General features: G+C 35.4%; 2 protein-coding genes across 4 annotated transcripts; both read left to right on the forward strand.

The window, feature by feature from the left end:
* Positions 1-2356: 2356 nt before the first annotated feature.
* LOC102600791 (heat shock 70 kDa protein 15-like) lies at positions 2357-8434 on the forward strand. The gene is made up of 10 exons (XM_006346514.2): positions 2357-2511; positions 3982-5203; positions 5649-5870; positions 5996-6091; positions 6185-6406; positions 6708-6902; positions 6979-7125; positions 7200-7349; positions 7451-7581; positions 7907-8434. The coding sequence occupies exons 2-10, from the start codon at positions 4034-4036 to the stop codon at positions 8115-8117; spliced, it is 2544 nt and encodes an 847-aa protein (XP_006346576.1). The 5' UTR covers positions 2357-2511; positions 3982-4033; the 3' UTR covers positions 8118-8434.
* Positions 8435-13644: 5210 nt separating this feature from the next.
* Positions 13645-19454, forward strand: LOC102601134 (heat shock 70 kDa protein 15-like). 3 transcript variants are annotated; one of them, XM_015308360.1, is made up of 10 exons: positions 13645-13785; positions 15125-16390; positions 16846-17073; positions 17200-17295; positions 17385-17606; positions 17907-18101; positions 18179-18325; positions 18401-18550; positions 18664-18794; positions 18997-19454. In XM_015308360.1, the coding sequence occupies exons 2-10, from the start codon at positions 15221-15223 to the stop codon at positions 19205-19207; spliced, it is 2550 nt and encodes an 849-aa protein (XP_015163846.1). In that variant the 5' UTR covers positions 13645-13785; positions 15125-15220; the 3' UTR covers positions 19208-19454. The 3 variants fall into 3 exon arrangements, with proteins under 3 accessions (XP_015163846.1, XP_006346577.1, XP_006346578.1); XM_006346515.2 differs by having other exon boundaries at positions 15183-16390; XM_006346516.2 differs by having other exon boundaries at positions 15203-16390.
* The last annotated feature ends 2512 nt before the right edge of the window (positions 19455-21966 follow it).

The raw sequence follows: 21966 nt of genomic DNA on the forward strand, positions 1-21966 counted from the left end.
ATGAAATCAATAAGATAAATGTTTCATCTTGGGCATTTTTGCTTTCAATAAGTAAATTATAAAGAAATTTTAATGAAAATATGTATAAGATCTTTAAAATTGTTTATAAAAATAATATATTAAGTATGTATATTAATAAAATATATGTATATAATTCATCGGTTCAGTTTGGTTATTTCTTCGGGTTTTTTTGAATAAAACCATAACCAAACCAAATACTATCGGTTTTCAAAAATCTAAAACCAAACCAAATCAAACCCAAATAAAATTGGTTTGATTTTATCGGTTTGATTTGATTTTTCGGTTTGGATCGGTTTTTATCCAAACCGTGAACACCCCTAGGGCCCTAATATATGGTTTATGATTTTGAATATCTTTCCATATCAATAAAAGTTTGTCTTTAACTTCATATTTTTATTCATAATTTCTATATAACTCATTTTAGATATTACTGTCTAAACACATTATTATACTAATATATTCAATTATATAACTAAAAAATAATTGTATTATGAATACTAAATCTGTTTACAAAGTGTATATTCACACGAATTTCTTTTAAAATATTCTTCTTATTTAACAAATTGTAGAATGTATACTCACCCAACATTCTTTTAAAACATTAAATCACAAAATGTTCTTCTCCCTCTATCGAATTTTAGAACATATACCCGCTCAAACTTCTTTCAAAATATTTGCTTACAAATTATTACTCTTCCCCATCGAATTTTATAATGTATATCAGGATTGTATATATATACATTGTTTACTCTGTGTAGCCACCACATTGTATACATTATTGTATACATTCTTCTTTTATATATATAGTTGAAGATGATTCTATTGACATTAATTCTTCACAATATGTATATCTGAAAAATTGGTGTAGTCCACAATATGTATATAGTATATCTATCATTACATAATGTATATAATTGTACAAATTTTGTATATCAATGTATATCCATTCACAAACTACTATGGTACTTTACAATATATATTAGAGTGCATACATGATACTTTTCTTCTCCACTAAAATCACTATTGACTTTACTGTATTATCATGTGAAAAGTTGATTATTCTTCCCTCGAAAACACTAACAAAAATAATTTTTCATAAACGTGATTTTTTTCATTGAACGGCTTTGCGAGATTTTGAATTCAAAAGGAGATCTTAAGGAGAATAAATGTGGAGCGGATATCTTTATTAATAGTTACTCTTCAAAATTCGAAACGTTGACAACATGGGTAGAAGTAATTTTCATAACATTTTTTTAAAGTATTCTTCTTCTCCATCGATTTTCATAAAAGTCTTCTCAAAATTCCTCAAATTACTTCAAAACCTTGCACACTAATTAATGCGTAAAACTCTACAAACTATATTTCAGATACACTATATCAGATATGAAGATAGCTAAAAACCTAGAATATATTTATTATAATAGATTTTCAATCTGGTTGGAGAAATTTTAGGAGACAAAAGGAAAGAGAGTTATAAAGTGGATGAGAGAACCGTTAAAATGAAAAATACAAAAACTAAAAAAATCACATATATCATTATTGCCGAACCCAATGCCAACATTACATTTGCAGTTAAAAGAGTAATTGAACAAACATTGAATAAAAAAATACCCCGAAGATTCACAAGCAGCTGAATACTTATTCTAGAAGGGTTTTATGCAACCTAATTGTACCACGTAATCTTTTTAAAAAGCGTTCTCAATGAGTTATTTAAGCTTCACGTACACCTTTTTTCCCCTTGAATCAGAAGTCAAGCAAAATCAAGTAGAACACTAAGTTCAATTTTTTTTCCTTCTTTTGTGTTTGTAGCATATCAGAATCAAAATAAATAAGATAAAGCGCTTGACTTTCTTCCAAATTCTTTTTTAACCAACTGTTCAAATGACATTGTCTGGGGTATTCTAACTCAGCAACAACCTACTGGCTGTTAATACATAATAATTAGCTAAATAAAAGTGTTCCCTCTCCGATATCTAAATTTTTTAAATAAAACGGTTCACACAATTCACCATAGTAGAGCAGACAGAGGTCCAGGAATACCGGATCATATCCCAAAACATTTCCAATATTTAAATGAATGTTTACCTTTTCGAGATTCATACACTATACCATTTTTGTTCAAAGAAAGAGATAGTTAAAGAAATTTTCTAAGCAATTTGTGCATTTTACCCCCACTTAGACCCAAGGCCCATACCAACTACTACCAAGTTTGATACAACAAGGAATTGTCAAAAACATGACCTAATTGTTGTAGAAGATGTTTCTAGAAGCATCTAGCACCACTAGAACCTCCCCGACGGCCCCCTCCCTATATAGTCAAATAAAAGAGTGCACAACAAAAAAGACTCATTTTTTATATTTTAGTATAAAACTGTGAACCCTTCTCCTTTAAACCCTTCCGTTTTATCAGTATTCTCCGTTTGGTTCCTTCAGGAAAAAGATCAATCGTACACAGACGGAGTCCGTGGAACAGATATCTTTCTCTTCAAGGTATTGTTTGAATCACAAAACTCTTTTGTAGATCTATGATTTGATTTAGATTTGGTGATGTTTAGAGTTACCTTTGTAAATTGCATGTTTTGTTAGGAGTAAACTGAATCTGTTGTATGGTGTGGTTATATAGACTGTTGTATAGCTTGATGATTAGTAGATTATCGTTCCTGCATTGTTGGTTGATGTGAGTAAAGAGAATAAATGATAATTAAATGAAGAAACATAGTGAATTTTAGATTAATAAGGGGGGCGGATGGAAAATCCTGTAGACTAGATTGGGTGCTGTTGTAATCTACTAGGTAGATAGTTCTTGGTTAGTCCTCAATCAGATCAATTCTTAAGATTTAAGATTCTTTTCGGGTGGGGTGGCGGTGGGAGAATAGAGCAGGCTAATGGCTTTTTTGGATCAGTGATTGGTTTGACTTTTTATTATTGGAAGGAAATGTGTTCGATTTGGTTTATACGAGGCAATGTGGAGCCCTATTTTATTTATATAGGGTGAATTTTGGGTGATTTGGTGTATTGGGAGATAGAAGATTAAAAAGGAGTGAGTTCTCGTTGATGCTTTACTATCATTTCCTTCCTTATCGATAGGTGCACGAGATTCATGCATGAAAGTTTCCTTGGCGGGAAAGTTGGATAAAATTTGTATACTTGGAGCTTTGGATATTGGGTAAATTAGAAAAAAGATATCATTTTTGAACTTGGAGTCCACGTTGTTTTGATTGTTGACTTTTTAAATGACGTGTCTGGAGATTATTAATTACGTTAGGCCAGGTTATGTTTCCTCTCCCTAATCATAAAAGGAAAAAGAACTTATTTGCTCTATTATGTGAATCCATCATTACTGGATAGAGTAATTGAATTCCAAGAAAGCCCCTCCACGAGGGAGCCTCTTTCTTAGCTTATAAATGGAAAATCAATCACTTTTTGATGTCGCTCTTGGGTTCTACAATTTAAAACCCTTTGCTTCTTCCATGACGCACCTGCAACTTCTCGAGGACATGCTCCCTAGAAAGGGGCATATGGAGATCAAGATTAGGGTAGAAGGTTAGTAGATAGTCGAGCGTTGTCTAGTTTCCCCTGTTAGTACTGTTATTATTACCCTCCTACTATCTTAATCGTCAATGGTTCTATTTGTCGATGATTTCATTATTACTTGATGTTCCCTTTCTTTCCGTTAGCATTATTTTGTGTTGTTGCTATGGTTATTTTCTCCGCTATTTTCTTCGTGACTTCTTCGCTTTGGTATTTCCTTTTGTTAATGATTTTTCTTATACCTGAGCCGAGGGTCTATGGAAAACCTCTCTACCTTCACATGGCAGGGGTAAGGTCTGCGTATGCACTTACCTTCTCAGACCCCGCTTGTAGGATTACACTAGGTTTGTTGTTGTTGTAGCTTCTTAATGTAGATACATCGGATGTTGGTGTTTAGTTGATTATATATTGTCTTTTGATGTTGTCCAGGGACTTTCTCGTGCTTGTGCTGTTGGACATCGAGTGATCGAAGTCAGCAAGGATGAGTGTGGTTGGTTTTGACTTCGGCAATGAAAGTGGCGTTGTTGCGGTTGCTAGGCAGCGAGGAATTGATGTTGTACTTAATGACGAATCAAAAAGGGAAACTCCAGCTATAGTCTGCTTTGGAGAGAAGCAGCGATTTCTTGGTACTGCTGGCGCAGCGTCAAGCATGATGAATCCAAAGAATACCATTTCGCAGATAAAGAGGCTAATAGGGCGACAATTTTCAGATCCTGAGCTGCAAAAAGATCTTAAGGCACTGCCCTTCTTAGTAACTGAAGGGCCCGATGGATATCCCCTGATCCATGCGCACTATTTGGGGGAAATGAGAACTTTTACCCCTACCCAGGTTGTTGGAATGGTGTTTTCGGATCTGAAGACTATAGCAGAGAAGAATCTCAATGCAGCAGTAGTTGATTGTTGCATTGGAATCCCAGTTTATTTCACTGATCTTCAGAGGAGAGCTGTAATGGACGCAGCCACCATTGCTGGCTTGCATCCTTTGCATCTAATTCACGAGACAACAGCTACTGCATTAGCGTATGGTATTTACAAGACGGATTTACCTGAAAATGACCAATTGAATGTTGCTTTTGTGGATGTTGGGCATGCAAGCTTGCAAGTTTGTATTGCTGGCTTCAAGAAAGGCCAATTGAAGATATTGGCTCATTCATTTGACAGAAATCTTGGTGGGAGGGATTTTGATGAAGCTCTTTTCCATCATTTTGCTGCAAAGTTCAAGGAGGAATACAAAATTGATGTTCTCCAAAATGCTAAGGCATGCATTAGACTTCGAGCTGCTTGTGAAAAGTTGAAAAAGGTTCTCAGTGCAAACCCTGAGGCACCTTTGAATATAGAGTGTTTAATGGATGAGAAGGATGTCAGAGGGTATATCAAGAGGGATGAGTTTGAGCAAATCAGCATCCCTATACTGGAGAGAGTGAAGAAACCACTGGAGAAAGCTCTTGCTGAAGCTGGGCTTACTACTGAGAACATTCATGCAGTTGAGGTTGTTGGGTCAAGCTCTCGTGTGCCTGCAATTATGAGGATTTTGACAGAGTTCTTCGGTAAGGAACCAAGGCGCACCATGAATGCAAGTGAATGTGTGGCCAAAGGCACTGCACTGCAATGCGCTATTCTCAGCCCTACTTTTAAAGTGCGAGAATTCAAGGTAACAGTTTGTCAACCTTGCATTCTCTTGACTGATATATTGTTCCATAGTTATCTTGGATTCAGGGATTTCAATTTCATCATGTGTTGCAATGCTGTTGATAATCCTTGATCCTTATTATTTAAGTAGGCACTAATTTAATAAGTGAAGATAAATTTTGAAACATGCTTTCGATTTTTCCTTTGTTTTATTTAGTGGTTTGAGTATGACCTATTATGGTTATATGAATGACAAATTGGAGCTAGAAGAAATTGTCTTCTTGAAGGATGAAGGAAATGCACAATTTATCATAGAACTACTAAGATTTTTGTTGAAGCAAATGCTATACTATTAACCTTTACTAAAAGATTATTTACTAGTTACACATCAAAGTTCCCAGCAGAATAAATTATGGTGATTTCTGAGTGTAAGAAGTACTAAGAGTTCTAGTTGGCTGATTGTGAAGGTCAATGAGAGCTTCCCTTTCTCAATTGCATTATCGTGGAAGGGGCCTTCCCCTGATGCACAAAATGGAGAGCATCATCAGAGCACAATTGTTTTCCCCAAAGGAAATCCGATACCCAGTGTGAAAGCTCTGACATTCTACAGATCTGGCACATTTACAACAGATGTACAGTATGCTGATGTCAGTGAACTGCAGGCGCCAGCAAAGATCAGTACTTACACGGTATTTCAGGCTTTCACTCATTAGTTAGTTTCTATGGTTTCTTTTCTAAAAATTAGAGGATAATATGTCCTCTAGTTTCAGGTGAGATCTTGGCTGACTTGGATTTTGTTTGGTCTTTTTGACAGATTGGACCATTCCAATCTTCAAAGGGTGAAAGGGCCAAACTAAAAGTTAAAGTACGCCTAACCCTGCATGGTATCGTCTCGGTTGAGTCCGCAACTGTAAGTCCAGAGATTTGTGACTTTCTCGTTCTTGTTTTTTTCCCAAATCGAAAGAATATCATCTAATCTTATGGCTTTTTTTCTGTAATTTAGCTTTTAGAAGAAGAAGAGGTAGATGTCCCAGTTGTGAAAGAGACAGCTAAGGGACCTGCCAGAATGGAAACAGATGAAGGTTCAGCTGATGCTGCTCCTTCAACTACATCGGAAAATGATGTAAATATGGAAGATGCTAAAGGAGCTGCAGCTGCTTCAGGGGCTGAGAATGGTGTTCCAGAATCTGGAGATGAACCTGTCCAAATGGAGTCAGATGCTAAGGTAACGTCTCTCTTTCATGCCTTTTAATTACTGCTTGAGCTAGTTTATGTTTCTCCATCAGTCATACTTGATTGTTATAAGATCAACCTATGGCATCTGTTCAAATTGTCAGGATTTGATTTATGCATGAAATGCAGGGAACTCATGAATTCACCAATATTTTAATTCTTGAAAGGCATTAGTGTAGTGCTTTTCTTGCTTAATTAATGTTGGGGTTATAGTTAGAATTCTTCTTCTGTTTCAGTGTGTTTAGCTCAAAGATGTCGGTAAAGCTTAGCATTTAGTGTTCATTTTCTTGCAGGTCGAAGCCCCTAAGAAGAAGGTCAAGAAGACATCTGTACCAGTGACTGAGATTGTTTATGGTGCAATGGCAGCTGCTGATGTTCAGAAGGCTGTCGAGAAAGAATTTGAAATGGCTCTTCAGGACCGTGTTATGGAAGAGACAAAGGACAAAAAGAATGCTGTTGAGTCCTATGTTTACGACATGAGGAATAAGGTATCGGTTGGCTTTTTATGGTGGTTGTATGAAAACATTTGTATGTCACTGACAACTTTCTTCTTTATATATCCAGCTTTCAGATAAATATCAAGAGTTTGTAACTGATTCAGAAAGAGAACAATTTATGGCTGTACTTCAAGAAGTGGAAGATTGGTTGTATGATGATGGAGAGGATGAAACTAAGGGTGTTTACATCGCCAAGCTTGAGGAGCTTAAAAAGGTCGGTGTTTCTCGCCTTTCCTTTTTTGCTAGTCTTTTTGGCATAAATAGAGCTGATTTGGTGTGAATCTGCAGCAAGGTGACCCGATTGAGCAACGATACAAAGAGTACACGGAGAGGGGTCCTGTGAGTGATCAATTTATTTATTGCATAAATAGTTACAGAGAGGCGGCAGTGTCAAGTGATCCCAAGTTTGATCACATTGATTTAGCAGAGAAGCAGAAGGTATGCTTGATCTTGCTATTTGCCTTTTCATCATCATAATGCTGGCCTATTTTCTTCCTGAGAATGTGGTTTGATGCTTATGTTTCTCTTGCACTTCCTAGGTTTTGAATGAGTGTGTCGAAGCTGAGGCTTGGTTTAGAGAGAAAAAGCAGCAGCAGGATGCTCTATCAAAATATGCCAACCCTGTTCTTTTGTCAGCTGATGTTCGAAAGAAGGCAGAAGCACTTGATAGGTACTGTTGTTTATTGATTTTTCCCTTTCTTTTTCTTGATAACGGTGGTGTTTCCACAGTGTACCTGCTACCTTCCGCCAGCAAAGGTATCGGGTATCTTGGTACACCAAGGCTTGGACAAATGAGAAGTAATCATCTAGTGTTATTGCCTCCGGTCGGATTTTGCCATAACTTGTAGATCACAATATTTGGGCTAATTTTATTGCAAAGTTTGTTGATATCATTTCTTGATTTGCTAGTCGCTGTCCTTCCACATTTGGGCTAATCTTCCTTCCCTGTTTCTCCTTCTGCTTTTAATCCACTTTTTAACTATCTGTTTGTACAGGGTGTGTAGGCCTATAATGACAAAGCCTAAGCCAGCTAAGCCAGCAACTCCTGAAACACCGTCACCTCAACCTCCTCAAGGAGGTGAGCAACAACCTCAGGGTGCAGCGAGTCCTAATGCTACTGAGGGTGCCAGTGCTGACAGTGAAGTACCACCTGCTGGCGAGCCAATGGAGACTGACAAATCTGAGACTTTGCCAAGTGCTTCATGAATTAAGTTGATGGTTTGATGAAGGGACAAACTTGGTTGGGTTTGTATTACTTTTTGCATTTTACCCTTAATACATTTTAAAAGACCTATAGTAGCAGTCAAAGATTTTGTCATTAAATTGTTGTGATCAATTTCGGCCATATAGATGTGTCTTGTCAAGTTATATTATTTGATAACGACTCTCAAAAATCCTGTTTTTCAGAGGGTTTTGATGTTAAGTACAATTGCTGTTCTCAGACATTTTCTGTTGGTCACTAAATGATTTGTTGAGCTGTGTTTGGCTCCTTGTAGCTAGAATATATCTGCACTTTCCGTTTTCTTAATTCCGTGCAATTATGGTCTATTGCTTGAGGTATCAACCGAAACTTAGGATCTGAAGTAGTTTGTACTCCAAGCAAAGATTGATCTGTTTGAACCTTTGGTTCATAGTGTTCATTATATTGATTTGGGCATTGGCAAATTGAGAAAGGGTTAGTTATATGGCCTACTTCGTTTCTTGTTATTAGGAATGACTGCTTGTTACGAGTGGCCTATTTTGTTTCTCAATTATTTGAAGATAATGGCAAACACCAAGTACAATGGAAAGGAAACGGCAACTCTCGACAATTGATGGTTTAAAGTTTTATAAATATGTCTCAAATTGGTTATATTATTTCTCTAACCCTGACATTGTGAATGTGGCTTCAAATGAGAAAGAGTCCGTTTGGTCCAAACTTTAATTTGACATATGTAGTGTTTGATTAAAATAAAAATGTGCTTTAATCACTACTTTTTAAACTAAAAAAATATAGAAATATGTTGGAAGTTATAAGCTAAAATTCTTAATTTATGTCTTGTGGGTTATAAGTCAAAAGCTACAAGTTCCAACCAAGCATGCTTGTAAGGTCTTATTTGCTTGTACTTAATGGAGGTTAAAATGTAATTAAGTGTATTTATATTTATCAAGATTTAAATACTTAACAAGGTTAAATAAGTCTAAAATTTAAAATAGAATCATAATATCATTAAGATGTATTCTTATGTGGATAATATTTTCTATCACTCTATTCACAATCTCCACTCACCATCACTAATCACTTTTCCTATCACAACCACCATCACCGCCATTATCAACTACTCTATCGACGTCTACCACCAACCACCTCTGTTATCATAACCGCCATTGTTGCTAACTACTGTTATTAGCTGCTATCACTCTTATCTTTTTCATCATTATGATTATATCCATTGTTACTATTATTCCCGTCTCTGTAGTTGCTACCACCTCCACTACTAGTATCAACCACTATCACCACTATAGTCAAGTCCTAGTATCAACAAACTCTGTCATCACAACTAGCACCGCCGCCAACTATCACCATACATTCTCGGATCACCACTACCACCACTATTGTTAGTTATTACCATCACCGTGGTTAATCTATACTGCTAACTTACTCCATTATCATAACTAGCACGACCACCAACTACTACAAAATGCCTCACCAATAATCACACATTCTTCGGCCATCATCATCAACACCGCCAACTATGGACAACCAATTTCATCATTACAAGCACCAACACCATTATCGATCACCACTGTTATGATAGTCACCACAACATTATCCATCTCCACTTTCACAACTATCACCACTATCATCCTAACAACAATTATTATCATCGCTACCACCACTTTAAACTATCTCTATCATTACTAGCGAGTACAAATGTCCGTTTGGATTACCTTATTTTTAGGTGTTTTTGTCTTTTAAGTAGTTTTGGAGGTATTTAGAAAATTATAATTAAGCACCCATTTTTAGGCTATTTTTTTTAAAAAAAAATATGACAAAAGTCAAAAGAAGGGTACCATTATTTACTTATGACTTTTAACTTTTGATTTATAAGTCCATCCAAACAGATCCTAAGTGCTTCATTTTTTAATCAAATAATAATTTTATTTTATTAATTTATTTATGTCTAATTAATTTTTATTTGAATTGTATAATTATTATATACATATAAATAAATTATGTATATTCAAATATTGAAAAATAAACAGGCTTAATCATTCAATGTTCAGATCTAGAGACCACATCTTAATCATTCAGATATACATTCAGATTTAGACATCCGAATCTTAACATAAACAAATAAAGCCTAAGTATAATAGAGTATAAAATGAGACAAAGTAGCCGCTTTTAGAATTATTATTTAAAATGCATGTGCAATTTATAATATTGTAGACATTCAAATTTTGTGAGACTCTACAAGACGTGTTTGATTTCAGTTAGGAATATTGGAGGCTACTCTTCTAACGGTCCGACCCACTAGTGACATTGTCCGCTCTGGATCTAGGCCTGCACGACTTTAAAACGCGTCACTAGTTGATACGGTCTGCTTACTTATATACCTAACATCTCTCTTGTGTTTTGTCGATGTGGGACTTCTTGTCTTAAGTTGAGGCGTCACATACACCCTTTGTGAACTTAACGTCCTCGCTGAGGGTTGACCTACCATATGAGATTGCCTTAGACTCAGTACTGAGGTTTGCCTCGCCTTATCAGGATTTGCTTAAACTTAGTTGAACTCTGGCCCAAATCGACAAGGCTGACATAAGAGTGACGCAGATACCATTTGTAACGATCCGATCTACTAATGATATTGTCCGCTCTAGGCTTAGGTCCGCAAAACTTTAAAACACGTCATTAATTGGTAAGGCCTCCTTACTTATATACCTAACATCTCTCCTATGTTTTTGCCGATGTAGGACTTCCTGTCTTAAGTTAGGACGTCACAACTCTACCCTAAACCCTATCTCATGCCTATATAAAGGACAATATATTTTCTTGGAGAGGCATTTCAAATATTCTGCAAATTCATGAAGAGATCAAATTTAAATCACCATAGTTTGAGAAATATTCCACTAACGACCTTCGAATCATGGAGAAATATTACGAGAGAAGAATCAAGGGAAAAACAAAATTGTACTTATATTGATTAATCAATAAAATATTCTTGTTTGTTTATTTTTTTGTGATTGCATTTTTATTTTTCTCGGCTCTAAAATTTGTTGCAAACAAATATATTTAGAGCCTATTTGAATTAGCTGAATAAAGTAGTTTTTAAGCACCTAAGCTTAAATGTACTTTTGAAATGCTGAAATTGAATTTTTCTTAAAATAGTTACGTGTTTGATTAGAAGTGATGAAACTTAAAATAAGTAGTTATGTATCTGATTAGGGAAGTGCTAAAAATATTGTTTTTTTTATTAAAATAATTAAGATATCTTTTAATCCGTTAGCACTGAAATAAATTGATTATGGCAAGATTTCAATTCCAAAATTGATTGTAGTACAAAATAATTTGTCTCAATTCATTTAATGTTCTTAATTTATAAAAAAATATTTTAATTTTTGAGAGTTCTAATTATGAACATTTTTTAGTTTAGGTAAGAATTAATTATATACATTAAATATTGAATTTGTTAAAAACAAAGCATTTTAATTGAGGAAAATTAAAATTTTAATTATTTCACATGACTCGAACATCATTTAATTATTTGTACGTATTTAGGTTAATGTCTATGAGAAGTTTGAGACCAAGTAAATGTAGATCTTTTTATAGGAGAATGAAGCAGTGGGGATGAAAATGAAGCGGGATATATGCAGAGTAGTGCAGATTTAAAGTTATGCTAGGTAGTGTAATTTTAAATTTTGTGGGGCAGGATTGGATAGGGTAGGTTGCAATTTTTGAAAATTTATCATGGGACGAAATAAGGTGGGTTAATTTATTTTTTTTGCCGTGAATTTGTAAAACTTCAAACACTTTAATTTTTTGTTGTAGATTTGTGAAATTTCAAACACCTTCCAAGTAATAGTAGTCTCAAATCCTATTTAAACTAGTTAACTACTTCAAATTTTAATAGTTTGACAAAAATAAAAAATAAAAATAAAAATTGTATTAAATATTATAAAAGCTTCAAATCAACTAAGAATAACAAATAAATTTTAAAACATACTACAAACTGCGAATCGCAACCCCAAATCGCTAGAAGATATAATAAATATGATTTGGGTTATAGAAAAAAGAGTGCACAATTGCTTCTTTTTTTTTTATATAAAAAAAACAATATGATGTGTATGTATATATTAGCAAAATTTTCAACTAATTACAGTCTAATTAATATTTGTAACAATTGCCACTCAATATATATTTGGTGTGTTGTGGTGGAGGAGGACTAATCAGAGACAGGCAGACAACCAATACAACATGATGTTTGCTAACTCTTTGGGTCTAGGCCAAGGTACTAGCAACATGACTAAAGGTCGTGCACTACTCTATGGTCTTAAATAGTGGGTTAATAGATGTTACGATAGGGTTTGAGAGAAACTGATTCTTACTCTTAGCTAAATGAATAAACGGAGAATGAAAATGCCTTGGAGATTGGATACGTTGATTCAAGAATCATAACAAATAGTTGAAACTCATGGATCATCTGTCATTGCTTCATGGAAGCTAACAAACTTGTCAATATTTGTTAGTTAAATATGAGAATTAAATATGACAAGGCCAACTTCTTTGTTAGTTAATTAGTTTACTTTTGTACATATCGCTAGTCATGGAACTGACAACTTTTGTTGAGTTCCTTTGAACTCAAAGGTGCATCAACATGTAAGTTTTTGCTGGAAGAAATAAGATGCACATCCATTCATGGATGTAATTTATTAAAAAAAAAAAAAAACCTGTCAATATATTAGCATTCAGGAGTTATAGTGTTGGTGCAATTCATGATTTCAACTCTTTCTCTGATCTCTCAAGGAAAGTTAGGGGATTAATTAACACAAATTGATGAAGCTCTCTTCCTTCAGAATGCAATAGGTCAAATCTTCTAATTTTATTTATGACCCCCCTCCCCCCCGAATCCTCTTTAGACTGCTCCCTTTTTTGGTGTTAGCTTACAATTTATCGAACTTTATCTCTACCAAAGATTTTGTATTAAGTTTGATAGGCGAAACTCCAAAATGTAACTCTTTCATATTAAGTTTGGTCCGTGCGTACATGGACAATCACCATCTAGTAATCACTACCTAATTAATTATTTCATTCTTAATCATTATATAACTTCTTTTTGAATTAAGTCTTAAGCTATTTTACTACTATATAAAAACGGCTAGAAGTAAGCAGTTGTTCGTTGACATATCTGTATCTAACTAAAGGTTTTTCTGAAACTCTTTTCATTTTAATTTATTAGTTCATTTTTTTTTAGTTTGTTGCATATTTGAAAGTTATATAAAACATTTGATTAGTTCTCAAAACTACTCTATTAATACCACATTTAAAAAATAATATATGTATACTATTTGAAAATTGACATGAGCAGATGTATGTGGTTAATGGTTAAATTATAAATGGGACTTTCTACATATGGCTATTTGTGCACTAAGGATGAGAACTTTCTAGAATACCTCTAGACCCATCTAGGACCACTCGAACCTCCCTAGTCTCCAAAAAAAAAAAGAAATATAAATAAATAAAAGCTAATATATATAACTCGAAAATTCTACACAAACCCCTCTTCTCTTCATTCCTCCTCCATTTACATATTTTGCTCTCCTTTAAACCCTTCTGTTTTATCATACTATTCTCCTTTTGCCTCGTAGAACTGCGATTCCATTCTTCGTCTTCAAGGTATTGTTTGCATCACAAAACTCTTGCTCTCTGTATTTCAATTTGCAGATCTACAATTTTGTTGCTTTTGATTGTTTGTTCGGCTTAGATTTGGTGATGTTTAGCTGGAGATGTAGTATTGTCGGTTAAATTGCATGTTGTTTAGTGTTTTGCTAGGAGTAAACTGAATCTGTTGTATGCTGTGGTGATATGGACTCTGTTGTAGTTTCATGATTTAGTAGAAAATTGCAGTTTGTTGTTCCTGCATTGTTGGTTGCTTTGGCGAACTCTTAATCTATTCTTAGAAAATTACAAGACGTGAACAAATGATTAAGGAGGTTTATGATTAAAGGTGTGAAGATTGAGAAAGGTGTGGATCGAAAATCCGTTAAGCTAGGTAGGGTGCTGTTGTGATATGATCTTTGCTTAATCTTCAATCAGATCAATCTTAACATCGGAGTGTTTTTTTTTTGGTATGATTGAGTTTATATTATGTAAAGTTTGTTTGGATTGACCTATTCTAAGTGTTCTATAGCACTTTTGTAGTGTTTGAGTAAGATTAGAAAGTGCTTTTAAGCATTTGGATCTAAGTCAAAAGTTATAAGTTAGGATTTCTAACTAATGGCTTTTGGCTTGTAAGTCATAAGTCAAAGTCAATCCAAATAGGCTCTTAAGTTTATATAAGGCAATGTGGAGCCTATTTGTTAAAATTTATATAGGTTAAATATAGGGATTTGGTGTATTGCTAGATTGTATATTAAAAAAATTGAGTTTGCGTTGGTGGTTTACTGTAGTTTCCTGCCTTGTCGGTAGGTGTGCGAGTTCATTCTCGCATGAAAGTTTCCTTGGTAGTAAAATTAGATAAAAATTGTGTACTTGAACTTTGGATACTTTGGATATTGGGGAAATAGAAAAAGAAGAATCATTCTTGAACTTTGAGTCTATGTTATTTTGATTGTTGACGTTTTTGAACGTGTCTGGAGATTGTTGATCACGTCACGCCATCTTATTCACTCTTTACTAAAAAGGAAACTTATTTGCTCTCTTCTGTGTATCCATAATTACTGTATAGAGTAATTGCATTCCAAGAAAGCCCGTCCACGAGTGATCAGCTTTCCTAGCTGGAGATTGTTGATCACTTCACGCCATCTTATTCACTCTCTTTACTTAAAAGAAAAGAGAGAACTTATTTGCCCTCTTCTGTGAATTCATAGTTACTAATTACTGTATAGAGTAATCGCATTCCAAGAAAGCCCGTCCACGAGTGATCGGCTTTCTTAGCTTATTAATTGAAAATCAATCACTTTTTGATGTTGCTCTTGGGTGCTACCATTTAAAACCCATGGCTTCTTTCATGTAGATTCACACACAGAGGATGCTGGCGTTTTAGTTGATTCTTGTCTTTTGATGTGGTCTAGGTACTTTCTTTGTGCTGTAGTTATCGCAGCCAGAAAAGATGAGCGTGGTTGGTTTTGACTTCGGGAATGAGAGAGGCGTTGTTGCGGTTGCTAGGCAGAGAGGAATTGATGTCGTACTTAATGATGAATCAAAAAGGGAAACTCCAGCTATAGTCTGCTTCGGAGAGAAGCAAAGATTTCTCGGTACTGCTGGTGCAGCATCAAGCATGATGAATCCAAAGAATACCATCTCCCAGATAAAGAGGCTAATAGGACGGCAATTTTCAGATCCCGAGCTGCAAAGAGATATTAAGACACTTCCCTTCTTAGTAACTGAAGGGCCTGATGGATATCCCCTGATCCATGCGCGATATTTGGGAGAAGTGAGAACTTTTACACCTACCCAGGTTCTTGGAATGGTATTTTCGGATCTCAAAACTATAGCAGAGAAGAATCTCAATGCAGTAGTAGTTGATTGTTGCATTGGAATTCCAATTTATTTCACTGATCTCCAGAGAAGAGCTGTAATGGATGCAGCCACCATTGCTGGCTTGCATCCTTTGCATCTAATTCATGAGACAACAGCTACTGCATTAGCGTATGGTATTTACAAGACAGATTTACCTGAAAATGACCCAGTGAATGTTGCTTTTGTTGACGTTGGGCATGCAAGCTTGCAAGTTTGTATTGCTGGCTTTAAGAAAGGCGAATTGAAGATATTGGCTCATTCGTTTGACAGAAATCTTGGTGGGAGGGATTTTGATGAAGCTATTTTCCAACATTTTGCTGCAAAGTTCAAGGAAGAATACAAAATTGATGTTTACCAAAATGCTAGGGCATGCATTAGGCTTCGAGCTGCTTGTGAAAAGTTGAAGAAGGTTCTCAGTGCAAACCCTGAGGCACCTTTGAATATAGAGTGTTTAATGGATGAGAAGGATGTTAGAGGGTTTCTCAAGAGGGATGAGTTTGAGCAAATCAGCATCCCTATACTGGAGAGAGTGAAGAAACCACTGGAGAAAGCTCTTGCTGAAGCTGGGCTTACTACTGAGAACATTCATGCAGTTGAGGTTATTGGGTCAAGCTCCCGAGTACCTGCAATTATGAGGATTTTGACAGAGTTCTTCGGTAAGGAACCGAGGCGCACCATGAATGCAAGTGAATGTGTGGCCAAAGGAGCTGCACTGCAATGCGCTATTCTCAGTCCTACCTTTAAAGTGCGAGAATTCAAGGTAACAGCTTGTCAGCTTTGCATTTTCTTGGTCAATATATTTTTCCATAGTCATTTGGATTCAGGGTTTTCAACTTCATTTTATTTAAACCAATCAAAACAAAATTATATATGTAGGCACCAATTTAGTGTGTTAAGACAAGTATTGAAACATGCTTTTGATTTTTCCTTTGTTTTATTTAGTTGTTTGCATTTGGTTAACTTGAATCAAGTGTAAATATAAGGGTAATGAACGACAAATTAGGAGGTAGAAGAAATTGCCTTCTTGAAGGATGAAGGAAATGCATGATTTATTATAGAACCACTAAGATTTTTGGTGAAGCAGATGCCAGCTGTGTTGCTTTTAACATTTTCTTAAATATTATGCTACTAGTTGCACATCTAGCTCCCAGCACAATAGATTGTGCTGATTTATGAGTAAGAACTGTACTAAGAATTCTATTTGGCTGATTGAAGGTCAATGAGAGCTTCCCTTTCCCAATTGCATTATCGTGGAAGGGGCCTGCTCCAGATGCACAAAATGGAGCTTTAGAGAATCATCAGAGCACGATTGTTTTCCCCAAAGGGAATCCGATACCCAGTGTGAAAGCTCTGACATTCTACAGATCTGGCACATTTACAATAGATGTACAGTATGCTGATGTCAGTGAACTGCAGGCGCCAGCAAAAATCAGTACTTACACGGTATTTCAGAGTTCCACTTACTAATTGGATTCTATGTTTTTTTTTTAAAAATTATAGAGGAAAATAGATCCGCTGGTTTCTGGTGAGTCCTTGGCTCACTTGGATTCTCTTTGAACTTTTTGACAGATTGGACCATTCCAATCTACGAAGGGTGAAAGGGCTAAACTAAAAGTCAAAGTACGCCTAAACCTGCATGGTATCGTCTCTGTTGAGTCTGCAACAGTAAGTCCAAAAATTCTTTTTTTTCCCTTCAATTATCTAGTGAATGGAAACAATATCATCTGATCTCATAATTTTGGTTTGTAATTTAGCTTTTGGAAGAAGAAGAGGTGGAAGTCCCAGTTGTTAAAGAGACAGCTAAGGAACCTGCCAAAATGGAAACAGATGAAGCTTCAGTTGATGCTGCTCCTTCAACTACATCAGAAAGTGATGTAAATATGCAGGATGCAAAAGGAGCTGCAGCTGCTTCAGGGGCTGAGAATGGTGTTCCAGAGTCTGGAGACAAACCTGTCCAAATGGAGACAGATGCTAAGGTAACACATCACTCTTTTACTTCTTATAATTACTTATCTAGCTAGTTAATATTTCCCATCAGTCATACTTGATTGTTACTGATCAGACTATGCATCTCTTTAAATCATCAGGATTTGATTTATCATAGGGAGCACATGCCTTAGCTATATTTACCTATATTTTAATCCTTGAAATGCATCACTGTAGTGTTTTTGTCGCATAATTAATGTTGGGTTGTAACTAATATTCTTATTTTTCTCCGTGTATTAGCTCATTGATGTTGGTAAAGCTTAGCATTTATTGTGTTCATTTCCTTGCAGGTCGAAGCCCCTAAGAAGAAGGTCAAGAAAACATCTGTACCAGTGACTGAGATTGTTTATGGTGCAATGGCAGCTGCTGATGTTCAGAAGGCTGTTGAGAAAGAATTTGAAATGGCTCTTCAGGACCGTGTTATGGAAGAGACAAAGGACAAGAAGAATGCTGTTGAGTCCTATGTTTATGACATGAGGAATAAGGTATCGGTTGGCTTTTTATGGTGGTTGTATGAAAACATTTGTTATGTCACTGACAACTTTCTTCTTTATATATCCAGCTTTCAGATAAATATCAAGAGTTTGTAACTGATTCAGAAAGAGAACAATTTATGGCTGTACTTCAAGAAGTGGAAGATTGGTTGTATGAAGATGGAGAGGATGAAACTAAGGGTGTTTACATTGCCAAGCTTGAGGAGCTTAAAAAGGTTGGTTGTTTCTCGCATATCCTATTTTTGCTACTGTTTTGGCATATATAGAGCTGATTTAGTGTGAATCTGCAGCAAGGTGACCCAATTGAGCAACGATACAAGGAGTACACGGAGAGGGGTCCTGTGATTGATCAATTTATTTATTGCATAAATAGTTACAGAGAGGCGGCAGTTTCAACTGATCCTAAGTTTGATCACATTGATTTAGCAGATAAGCAGAAGGTATGGATATAACTGCTTGATCTTGCTATTTGCCTTCCCTTTTCTTCATCATATAGCACCCATCTTCTTCTGAGAATGTGGTTTGATGCTTATGTTTCTCTTGCACTTCCCAGGTTTTGAATGAGTGTGTCGAAGCCGAGGCTTGGTTTAGAGAGAAAAAGCAGCAGCAGGATGCTCTACCAAAATATGCCAACCCTGTTCTTTTGTCAGCTGATGTTCGAAAGAAGGCAGAGGCACTTGATAGGTACTTTTGTTCACTGATATTGTTTTACCATAACTTGCGGATTTAAATATTTGGGCTACTTTAACTCCAAAGTGTTGATAACATTTCTTGCTTCTCCACTCACTCTGTCCGTCTTCCATGTCGGAGCACCTCTTTGTTTCTTTCTTACTTACCTATTTTTCCGTCTGCTTAACCCACTTGTTAACTATCTGTGTATCTACAGGGTCTGTAGGCCTATAATGACAAAGCCTAAGCCAGCAACTCCCGAGACACCACCACCTCAATCTCCTCAAGGAGGAGAGCAACAACCTCCGAGTGCAGAGAGTCCTAATGCTGGAAATGCAACTGAGGGTGCCAGTGCTGGCAGTGAAGTACCACCTGCTGCTGAGCCAATGGAGACGGACAAATCTGAGACTGCGCCAAGTGCTTCATGAGTTAAGTTGATGGTTTGATCTTGAAAGAGCTTATTAAGGCAGACTTGGTTCGATTTGTATTACTTTTTTCATTTTACCCTAGACTTTTTGAAGGATCTATAGTAGAAATCAACATTTTGTCGTTAGATTGGTGTGATCAATTTCATCTGGCCATGTCCGGTCAGGCTATATTTTTGTTAACGATACTCTAAAATCCTGGTTTTCAGGGGTTTTGTTTAATGTGAAATTCAATTGCTGTTCTTTCCCACTTTTTGTTACCGCTAAATGATTATGCATGCGGCACACCCTATAGTAGAAGAACTCCAAGTAGTCACTTCTAAGGATGATATTTAAAACACATGCGCAATTTACAATATGTTTTAACCTTAGCCATTTTGTTGTTACCTTTTGCTGCAAATAGTAGAGTAAATGACATAAATGGTCCCTAAACTATTACAGTAGGTTTAAAATAGTCCCTTAACTATACAGTTAACAAATATAGTCCTTTAATTATCTACAATCTTGTCAAGTTTGATCTATATCTACTTTTTATAAAAAAAAAAAAACTTGTTATTCTAATTTACTCTCTATCTCCCGACTTTTTTTTACCACTTCTTTGCTCTATTATCTCACTATTTCTTCACTTTATTTTGTCCAATTCTTTTCTTCACTGTCTTACTGTAATTGTGTGTTGGTCGTTATTTTATTCGAGTTGTATCAAATTGCAGCTCTAAAACACCAAAAATTCAGCATGAAACTGTACATAACACAGCACTAGACAGCAACATCAAACCATTAAAATATCAATACCAAACTACTACATCAGACTACGAAAATTTTGCACCAAAAGCACTCGAGCACCAAAAATCATCTGCAAACTGCACAAAAAATAGCACAGAAACTGCGCCAAACTACACAAAAACTGCACCAAAAAACATCACCAAGCTACCCCAAACTGCACAAAAACAACACCAAACTTGACAAGTTTTTCTTTACTATAGCAGCGTTAATGAAGAAAAGAAGAGGGAAAAAGAAAATCAAGAGAGAGTAGCTGAATTACGAAGTTTTTAAGGTTGTCTATAAAAAGTAGATACAGACCAAACTTGACAAGATTGTAGATAGTTAAGGGACTATTTCCGTTAAGTGTATAGTTTAGGGACTATTTTAGACCTACTGTGATAGTTTAGGGACCATTTATGTCATTTTCTCCAAATAGTACAAAAACATAACTAAACAGATAAAATGAGGAAGTAGCAGAAATTTCTTGTATCGGAAATTCAAGATGACTTTAGGGGAAAAGTTAATGGACCTACACAAAATGAACCCTATTCCAAAGTATTGCAGAGGTGTTAAATTTTACGATGCCATTATTACTTCACAATTTTTCCAAATAGAATATTCACATATCTTTGAACAACTCGTCAAGTCAAAATTAAGTAAAAAATTGATTTGTCATGACAATGCCATGAAATTTATATTGCATTTGGAAAGAGGTTAATAAGTAAAAGGGAAAAATAACGGCAAATGCATGAAATTTTTATTGCATTTGGAAAGAGGAAAATAAGTAAAAGGGAAAAATAACGGCAAACGCATCGAAAAAAAATTACTTTAGAAACATTGAATCAAATCGAATTGAAGTTGAAAAAATTGAATTGAATTATTTTGATTAGGTGTTCAATGTATACTTGTCCTAAATAAAAAAATTGAAGCTTGATAAAACTAAATTGAAGAATCAAATACCAACCTTATTGAGCTTTTCTGGATCGAAAGTTCTTATTTGCAGTCTCTTCAATCTGTCTTTAATTAACTTAAGCTATATCTGATCGAAGTGCATCCATTTTTATCCCTTACAATATATAACTGAAGTGCACCTATTGTTGTCTGCACTTTATTCACACATGATTGAAATGCAACCAATTTTTGCAGGATCGGTTATTTATGATTGAAATTTCAGGCATTTATATAAGATGTGTAGTTATATTTTTTTCCTCTCAAAACAACATTTTGTTACTCGAATTTCTACAATTCAATGCATAAAATCTACTTTAAAGTGTCTGCATGGAAAGTCACCTGGTAACTAGGGATGACAATGGAGCGGGGCGGAGCAGTTGCGGGAAAAATTCGCTAAAATTATAATCCACTCCGCCCCGCATAGCATCATTTATTGATTTCAACCCACCCCGCCCCGCCCTACATAAACCCGCTTTGTCCCGCCCCGCACCCCTAAAAGGTTTCAAATATCAGATGCATAAGTGTTTAACCAAAAAAATTAAATTATTTTAATTGCTTAATAATTTTTTTAACCTCTAAAATTAATATGTTAATACTATTCCAAACAGTCAGTAATATTTTTTGTTGATAATTTTGAATTGATTACATATGACGTAATAAGCAAATTATTGAATGTAGTAAAAAAGAAACAAAATATGTCAACAAGTTTTTTTTTCCTTTCTAATTTATTGGCTATTAAAAAACATTTTTTCATCTAAAAAAACACCAAACATTGACCAAACAGATCAAAAACTGATGCAAAAGTTAGTGTAGACCAGCGAATTTAAAAGACTTTTACCTCAAATCTGCGCCCCGCCCTGCTCCGCAAGAATTTTGAAAATACATAGCTAAACCCACCCCGCCCCACCCCAAATCCGCAAAAGCTATAATCCGCCCTACCCCGCAAACGATGAAACCCGCCCTGTTCTACTTCCTCCCCACCCCATTGTCATCCCTATTGGTAACTGAATTTGGTGTAATTGAGTGTATTTACATTGTCTGATCAAATA

Source organism: Solanum tuberosum, unplaced genomic scaffold (assembly GCF_000226075.1).
Source record: "Solanum tuberosum cultivar DM 1-3 516 R44 unplaced genomic scaffold, SolTub_3.0 scf00078, whole genome shotgun sequence".
Lineage (NCBI taxonomy): Eukaryota > Viridiplantae > Streptophyta > Magnoliopsida > Solanales > Solanaceae > Solanum > Solanum tuberosum.